At 35.1% G+C, this 9,991-nt stretch overlaps 1 protein-coding gene across 1 annotated transcript in view; it reads right to left on the bottom strand.

Moving 5' to 3' along the window:
* Positions 1-9,991, bottom strand: part of ADGRG6 (adhesion G protein-coupled receptor G6) — a 141,841-nt gene that overhangs the window by 78,487 nt on the left and 53,363 nt on the right. Inside the window, exon 3 of the mRNA XM_011356229.2 lies at positions 510-851. Coding sequence (XP_011354531.1) covers positions 510-851 — 342 coding nt within the window. The remainder of the gene's footprint in view (positions 1-509; positions 852-9,991) is intronic.

Genomic DNA, 9,991 nt, shown 5'->3' on the forward strand with positions numbered 1-9,991 from the left:
TATTTTCTTTCCTTCAATTAGCCATTTTCAAGAGTCCTCAGTTTATGTTGTCTATTAGCTTAACTTACAAATAGCTCTTTTAAAATCTTAATTTATATGCTAATTTTTGATATTTGTCCCCTAGCATAGTTCCTTAAAAGGGCAACATCTTAAAAACTTAAAATAAAATGATTCTAAATAGAAATGTTTTAAATGTTCACTGGAGAGATGTTAGAATTACAGATTTTAATTATTAGCTGTGGAATATCTAGTGTCTTCCAAGCAGCCTTTAAATGTTCTGCATATAAACAGTATGAAAATTCAGCTCTACTGTAACCAGATTTTGGATCTGGTAACTATATATTGCTAATGAGAAAACTCGGAGAATATTAACAGCTTCTTGCCCTTAAATTCTAATCCTAATCATTTACATTCACATAAAAGAGCATAACTCTTTCTTCTGGTCCTGTGTTTACTGTAGAACATGTTAAATGAAAGCAGAAGGTTGGCACTGCCTTTGGTTTACATACCTCTGATGTAGCTGGCATTGAAACCTTTCTTCTGGATGCTAAAGTCACTTGAAAAGGACACATGCATCTCATTCGCACTTGAGTTAAATGATAGGCCTTTGGCAGTTGCTCCACAAAATTTAGTCTGACTCTCTCCATTATCAAGGGATAATGAGTCATAAATGCAATTGGGAGCTTCTTCAATGTCGAAATCATTAAATGTTATCTGAATGATATAGCCGGTAGGGGCTCGAAGGGTCCACACGCAAGCCTGGCTGTTAGGGTAGTCGTTAGGGTAGCACGGAGAAGTAAAGGTCCCAGAAGGGTTGGAGAGGACAACCCTGCAGTTGGCACATCCCCACACTGTTGGCCAGACAAAAAAGAGACAGAGAGAAAGGCTGGGATCAGAGGTGTACAATAATCCAAGAATACCACATACTGGGGATAAACAATAAACATTTTAAAATAACAAAATGTAATCATGAAAATTAAAAAGGAAAAGTGAAACCATCTCAGAGAAAAAGAAGTACCAATAAAGCAACAAAAAGTAAAAGAAAAATACTATATTTTAGAGCAATGATTCTTAAACTTGGTGTAGGCGGGAGGTCATATACTCTGAGAATCTGATGAAAGTTATGAGAGCTCTCTCCAGTAAAATGCACAGTGACCACTCACTTGGTATATAATTTTAGGGAGTACATGAGGCTTCAAGAGGCAACGACAGATTTCACAAAGCTTCACTATAGGGTAGAGACTCTCTACTCTGTAGAGGAACTGAACTGGATTTGAAGGAGTTACAGAACTATAAAGGTAGAGCTCAATATTACAAACCATGGAGATAAAGGAAGATAAATGTTTAGGAAATAAATGTGTAAAGAGAAAGCTATCAATACAGAAAAATAACAGGTTATCTTCTGGCAGACTGTATTTTTTCTAAATAAATATTCAAATAAATAGCACCACCTTACATGTGTGTAATATTTACAGTTTTGAAAGTACTTTCATGTATATCATTTGTTAATATCGTAGTTAATAATTATATACTTGTGTGATTATCTCATTTATGCATCATTCAGTAAATATTTACTGAGTGCCTGTTACATGTCAGGCACTATTCTAAATAGTATATACCAATGAATCTAAACAGTTAGTATACAGCAAGGAACACGGATGACGAGGTCTCTGAATGATTTCTTATACTTCAGTTTTGGACCCAAAGATAAACAAATAATAGTATAATGACAGATGGTGATAAGAAGCAAAGGAAAAGTAAAGCAATCAATCATTCCTCAATTATTTATTGAGGGCCTGGTCACAAGCTGGAACCAGAAACCAAGGTCTATTCTCTTCTAATCTAGCAATACTTTTACAATTAATATTTATGTTGCTTTTAAATATTTGTATAAATGTAGGCAGAAATCTCATTTAGCCAACATTCTGGATAAAGAAACTACCATAAAACTGACACATAAATTTTCAAACAATAAAGTATTTTCACTATGTTAACGTAAATCACTCTAATTTTATTGTGTTCCTTCCTTTTTTATTGAATTGAATAGACTGAATACGCAATAACTTTTCTTGTAGTTATTACAAATACTATTTATTCTTCTAAGGTACAGTGATATATTCAAGGACATATATGTTTTGCTGCTCAAATTAAGTTTTACTGTTTTCTTTTCCCTGTGGCTATCTTGTGTTACACACTGTTTTGCCTTGCCAACTCTGCTCCCCATTCATTCTTTCTCTCTTGCCCTCCCTCTGCTCTTCCTCCCTAAGTCTCCAATATCTTGTACAGGCCTGAAGACAGCCAGAGGAAAACAAATTATGATCATCAGTGTTCACCAAATGCCTTCCATGGACCACCGTGCTCCTATCCTTTTCAGCATTATTCAGAGTAGTTGTTACTTCCATTTCTGAGATCATTTGCTTATTGTCTGTCTTCTCTCACTAGTCTCTAAGCTCAACAAGCAGAGAGTATGCACTGTCACATTCACCATCTTATTCCTCATAGCATCCCTGACACATAAAAGACCTCTGATGAAATTTATTAAATTTATGAAAAAGCGAGTAGCCTAAATGAATGAAAAAAGAATACCTAAATTGAAAATACTTAAGTATGGTATATGAACTTAAGTCAAAGAAAAGTCTAAGTCTGAAACAAAGATAAAGAGTGGGTGAGTTCTGGACTATCTCTTTGGATGGAGTTTTCTTCAATTATTTCACTCATAGAGTAAAACTGAGATGACTTGGCCTCTCTGATAAGGTTAGCTAGATTCCCATTAATGTATCTTGGTTTCAGGAGAGAGAAGTGATCCTAGTAAATTAAAAATAACATATCCAATAATAGGCACTGAAGATTAAAAAAGAACAATAGAAATGAAAATAAGGTAAGATGTCTGTGTCATCTCAATATGTGTGCAGGTGGCATCATTTTTCCAAAATGAGATGTCATTCCCTATATCTAAGACCCAAGTAATGTTCATGACACCTTTTATCCCGATATATTGTTTTTACCCAAACTTTTCCTAAGAACTGAATGAAAGGTACAAGAAAATTCAATTTTTCTGATAATACTATGTAATCTTGAATAAGTTCATCTCTCCGTGCCTCAGTTTTACTACCTTTACACTGGTAGTAATGACAGTACCAGTAATTACACTGGTAGTAATTATCTCCTGGGGTTATTGGAAGGATTAGATGGATTAGTATTGTAGAGTCCAAGGAGCCATACTGAGTACATAGTGAATATTATTTAAGTGTCGGCTATTATTAATTGTTACTAAAACACAAAATCTGTGCATCCATAATTTAAGAGAGGAAAACTAAAACCCCACCTTAGCAGAATTTTTCCCTAGGCACTCTTTGGGATACAAAAGAGAAAGAAGACACCCAAAATATTCATTTAAAAACATTTAAAACATTCTATATGATTCTCACCTACAGTAGCTAGACAGCACTGAGAGGCAGTGCTACCAAATAGTGATTATCTTAATTGGATTAAATGTCATACTAGGCAAAGTACCATCATATTCACTGTATTTATAGGTCACATCACAATAAAGGGCTTTCACATATATTATCTCATTTGACATCATAACCCTGAGAATTAGTTTTACTTCCATCTTCAAATGAAGCAAATAAGTCTAATACAGATTACACAATTTGCTCAAAGGTACACATCTAATTGATAGCAGGACCAAGATTCAAATCAGCCCTTCTGACATGTCTAGTGTCTTTCTAGGAAAAAAAAAAGTTCCATTATTTTTTAAAACAAAAGTCACAACAAAGTAGTTAGCTCAAGTACTGTTTTAAGAGACAATATTTTTCAGTAGGCAATTTCTTAAACATAGTGTAATTACCCTAATATTAATATATCTTAGGAGACCAATTTTGAAATGTTTTAGTAAAAAATGTTCTAAAGTCTAAAATATAGTGCTTTGGATGTGCCAGTCTGGAGAAAATGTCACTGCTAATTGAATCCTACACTATGTATAAGTTCATTAGGAAATTAATTTGTTCTCTCTTAAAAACATGACTACTTAGAAGATGGCTACTGAATGAAGCCTTGGAAAAAATAAGAGATAACATTATCTTTTACAATCTACCCAACTCAAAACATCTGGCTCAAGATGTTTCCCAAAACATATAGTAACATATTCACACTTATAATTTATAAAAGAAAAGTTTTCAAGTAATCTAAAAAACTAAACAAATTCCACCCTTGGCTCTTGCCTATGCTTGAGAATGTTTGGCAATCACTTATTCATGCATACTTTCATAAAACTTTATTCTTCAAAGAAACTTGAACCTACAATGGAAAACCTCCCAGTCATGCCAAAGCCTATCTTAATTTATAAGCAACATTTAGATATATATTCAAGTTAACGATTATCTTATTGGGTTTTTTATTCCAGAGATTTGAATTTTTACTCTACTCCTGTTACAAGTATGTCTCTGTAAATCAAATACTGTATTCTTTAAAATCTCTCAAAAACAGGAGTTTCATATCCCAGGAACAAATCAAAAAAGATCAATTTTAGCTGCTTTCAACATAAATCTGTAGATGGACTAACCATCTTTCCTATACTGTGTTAAATGGTGAACAAAATGAATGCATTTAAATTAAATCTTGTTCTTCATTTGAACATCTATAAAACTCTCAGTAATGAATTTGTTGGAAAAACTAGCCAGTGAAAATTATCTTCAGAAAAATTAACTTAAGTTGCCAGCTCAGTGTGCATCTATTCAGTCTTTGCTTGAATTATCTATGTGACTATTAAATTCTAATAAATGAAAAGTGTGTTAGTTGCTTTACAAGGTTTAAAATATTTTGTAGACTTGGTGGTTTTTCAAGATTAAACCTAAGGGCCAACAGCTGATAGTTCTAGGACCAGTTCTAAAGCCTAAATAAATCATCACAAAGCCAGGGCAGCCACACACCATTTCTCCAGATTAAGTAAAATGCTGCCAGATGTAAAATCGATGAAGTAAAATGTAAGCAATACTTTAGTGCTGGAATGTATTAAATGATAACATATAGAACTGAACAACTTCATCAAAGTAAGTAGTTAAATTTTAAGTGATTCCAGGCCTCTATGCAGATTGTTTCAGGATGGCAAGGAATCTGAAGGCAATCTGGCTGTGAATTTGCAATTCACAACACATCTGTGATTCTGTTAATGTGATAGACTTGGCAGGTAGCCCTCCCCCGCCCCCCACTCCCCTTGGAGCTCTGCACTCAAAGGTAGTTTATCTCCATGCTGGGAGGGTCGCTGTTAGACCAGGGTTACATTGGTGGTCCCAATCTCCTGCTTCAATCAGTTCAATAATGTTGAAGATTCCTTGATGGGGCACCATTAAGCCTAACAGTTTTTTGAATCTCCAGAGAAATTCAAAGGCACCACACCTCAAACACAGGTCTGTCTTCTGCTAGATTGTTAGTGTTTAAACTTCAAGTCCCATCTTTCCATAATCGCCTCGGCATTAGAATATTTCATATGTAACTGCAAAGGTAATACTTTTGGAAGATCCAAATGAGTGAACTGTTGTAAATCCTTTCAGAGTCACCTTATTATACTGACATATATTTCTTGCAAGAGGATTAAACACACAAGCACACATGCATGTATATGCACACACCCACACACATTTTCATGGGAAATTGTTCTCTCCTAAGCAATGGTTGAGTCTTTCTCCAATGTTAAAAATAATAATAATAGTAATAAAGTAATGCATTATTTGAAATAACCTAAACTGTCTGGTCTATCACTTAATCTACTTTCTGATTAATACGTCCAAATCTCTTATCCTTTTCCAAATCGCTGTACTATAAACCTCCAACTTTGTATTAATCCAGTCATGGACCTTCTTGTTCTCTAATGCATAGGCTTCTGAGCACTACTGAAAAGGATTCCTAAAATTGCGGACATTATTTATACTAAACAGGCTTCCAATTTTATCTCTCTCACCTTCTGCCACAGTCAATATCTCTGAGCATCCCTCCCCCACCCCACTCTACTTGCCCTTATAATCTTTGCTATTCCAAGTATGGTCCTTATACCAGCAGCATCACCTGGAAGCTTGTTAGACATGCAGAATTATCTAGACCCACTATACAAAATTTGTGTTTCAACAAGATTCTCTGCTTATTTATAAGCACACTAAAATCTAAGATGTACTCTTTTAAATAACAACAGACTACAAAAGCTATTCACAGTCTCTGTGCTTATATCTTTCCCCAAGTTCTGCCCCTCCCACATCTCCTGCAGTCATATTTATACCATGATCTCAGGGGAAGACCCCTGACCTAGAGAGCCAAATCCTGGGCTTAGCTATTCAGTCAGATTCCCTCTCTGAGAATTTGAAGCCAGAGACAAAGATAATTTATTCAGAGAATGATGAACAATGGAATGATGAAGTTGTATAAACTCAATGGTAGCAGATGCCTTGGCTACTTGCAAAGGACATTGATGGGCAGACAGAGAAAAGGAAAAGGGAGAAAATGTGCAGAACAGAGAGATGAGAGGAAACCAGATCACTGAGAAACACAAACACTTTAATTCTAGGCATTCCATGTCCAGTAATCAATGGGAGGAGCTGTTGTTGGTATCCTGTCCTTGGATTCTATGACAAGAACTCTTATTATACTTACTGTCCCATTTCTTCACTCAATCCAAGTTTTCTGCACTGCTGTTCCTTACGACCAAGTGTGTTTCAAGCCAATACTTGACGGGACTCTCCTCTCTCTTCAGCATTCTCTCTACACTCATTCTCTGTAGGTGATCTCATGCAGACACAGGCCTTCATTATGTATAAATACTGATGACATACATGTTCTACTGAGCGCCACACCCGTACTTGCGAATGTCAACACAACATCTCCACTTGGATATCCCATAGATCCCTCGGTCCAAATACCTTTTCCTCAAATAATTTGTTTTTATCCACTACTCTGTAATTGTTAGTGGTATGAGAGCCATCCAAGCTAGAACTCTGAATATTCCTTCTCTCTTCCTTCTCCCACATTTCAAGTAGTTTGTCAAGGTTTATGACATTTCCTCTATTCATGGATATTTAATTTATTTCCTCATCTCATTCCCAGGGTCTCATATTTTCTCTTTTGGACAAAAAGCTCAGTAACTACTCTCCTTGTCACCAGTCTTGTCACCTCTAACTCATCTACCTCATCACTACGAGAAAAATCTATGAAAATGCAAATGCTAGTTTAAAAGTATGTTTTCTGTAATTCAAAATGTTCTCTGGGATCCAACAAGACAAGCATCTTTGAATGACACATACGGTACTGCATAGTTGCCCTGTTCACACTTTCTAACTCGTCTCTTACCATCCCCTACATCTATTCATTAAATAAATACTAAATATCTATGTGCCTGGCACCGTAATGGGGCTGGGAATACCATCGTGGATGAGATATAATCTTTGACTTTTTGGAATGTATAGATTATTGCAAATACAGATAAATAACTAGATAATGATAATACAATTTGAAAATTGGTCTGAAAGAGCAGGTAGATGTCATAGAAATGGTACCATTTCTAACAGAAGAAAAAGAAACTGAGACCTAAATGTTCAGCATGAAAGTGGACCAAATAAGGAGGGGAAGCAGAGGAAAAAAAGAAGAGTATTTGGAGCAATAGAGTCAGCAGATGCAAAGGCTTGCAGGTGAGAGAGAGCACGGCCTGTTCAAGCAACTTAAGAATTCAGTTTAGCTGAAACATAGTCTACAAAGTAGGGAAAAATAAGAGATAAAGATGGCAAGGGAGGAAGAGATGAGGTTCTGCAGGGTTTTGTAAGCCATTCTAAAGAAAATAAAAATTATAATAAGAGCAGAAGTGAAAATCAAAAGGTTTTAATTATGGGACAATAAAATAATCAGATTTATGGTTAAAACAGATATTTTTTAAAACCTCACCCTTTCATACATAAACAACACAAAATTACCAGAGAACTAAGACTCTTGTAAGAATCACTGCAGAGTAACCCAAAGGACTTGACGGATGACAAGAAGAAAGAAAAAAGACAGCAAGCTACCATGACAGTTTGTTTGTGGAAAGAAAAGAGCAGTCACAGTAGTAGGGAAGACTAACCCACAAGGACTCACTGAAGCAAAGCCTCACCGTTGATGGGAAAGATAATAAAAGCGGCAAAGTGAGCAACCTAGTGCTCACTGAAGATGTGTCTTACTTTGATCTTGCATGTTTTATTACCTCTAAAGAAAGCCTGAGGGAACTATAAAAAACACTCACCTAATGTTCATTCCACTTGAGAATGTCACAGAAAATCTTTCCATATGGATTGTCTAGGCAAAGTTGCAGGGTAAAACTGGTTTATGTTGGCATTAACCAGAAAAATATTGCTAAATATTACCAACATAAGCAGAGAATGTCTTAGCCTAGTAAAAACTAATTATAGTTCTAATACCCATGAAGGCAATGATGTAATTACTGGCTAAACAGTGCATTACTAACTTGAGCACATGAACTATCCATATAAAGTACTAGGACTATACTTGGCTTGTAGTAAGATACACAAATAAAATTAGTTTTTAGTGTTGTTGTGTTATGGTTGTTATTTAATAGCAGAGCATGTCAGCCATATTTCAGTTTGTTTATTCATTCATTCATTCATTCATTCATTCACTCACTCAATTTTAGGGGCTCCTACTTCAATTCATTTTCAGTTTTCTTTTAGATATCTTTACATGTGGTTACCAGAGGGTGGGGAGGAGAGGTAGGAGTAAAACAAATTTGAAAAGTCAAGTGAAGGTTACTACTTCCAATTTATTCCATGTTATGTGGTGCAGGTGAAGAACCTGAAATTAATAGCTAGACCGAGTTTTAGTTTTACAAACTTGCCCTCCCAATAGGTTGGGAGAATAAACTGGGAAGAAGATGGCGGGCGCAGGATAAGTGTTCATCTTTGCTCAAACTTTCCAAACGAGCCTTTAATTTCAGGATATTAAAAGAAACCCTACTCAGGTTTGTACATAGAAATGGAATCAGTCTAAATAGTCAAGGTTTGGAGCACAGCAAATTATAGATGCAACTGGCATAATTTTGTCCTTTTAAGGAATACTTTTTATGTAAACATCTTAGTAATAAGATAGAGCTGATGTAAAAATTCCATAATATAGATTTTTAAAAACAAAAGTGTTTTCTCAGTAGAACTTTCCATAATATACATAAACTTCTTACTTAAATGTACTGCCTTAAGTTAATTCATCACTGGAGTTACTTTTCAAAATATTTATATAATGTTAAAAATTATACAATGTTTACACATGGATCCAAAGTATAATATATTAGTATGAGAGAGAGCACGCATGCATTACAGAGAGAACTAGATAACCTTGTTTTTTTTCCCCAGCATACTCTGAAATTGAACTTTAAAAAGATTTCTTCTATGCTAACTCCTTCCTAGCTAAATCACAAGACTTAGATAATAAGCAATATTTTGTTATTATTGCAGAAAAAAATCATTTTGACAAGGATAATATCATTATGAAGCTGAACCAGAAGATCTCTCAAGATCCTTTCCAGGTCTAAAATTATACCTTTCAAGGTATTTCCTTTAAAATTTTAATATAAGCCATATAAACTCATAAGAAATATTATTGTGTTTTCACAACATATGGAGTGAAATAAAAATAACAATAATAATTACAAATAGCAGTTAGTGAGTGATTACTTTGTGTCTGATGAAAGAAGAGTAGTAAATTGCTTTCCTTTTGAAACATCTTTACGTGAATATTTGGCCATATTACAAGTAGATCACAAGGGGTTCTTGTCTTGGCTCTTCCATTAACCAACCATGTGGCCCTGAGATGGTCACTAGCCATCGAGGCCTTGGTTTCCACAACAGAGAAAAATGTCTCCTCTGGTTCTAAAACCCTGGTATGGAAGAGATATTCAGGTCCTTACACACAACAGGGCTTCAACTGCTCCCTTTACTAGGAAAAAGCTTCCAGGAGAGTCATAAAG

Source organism: Pteropus vampyrus, unplaced genomic scaffold (assembly GCF_000151845.1).
Source record: "Pteropus vampyrus isolate Shadow unplaced genomic scaffold, Pvam_2.0 Scaffold24, whole genome shotgun sequence".
Classification (NCBI taxonomy): domain Eukaryota; kingdom Metazoa; phylum Chordata; class Mammalia; order Chiroptera; family Pteropodidae; genus Pteropus; species Pteropus vampyrus.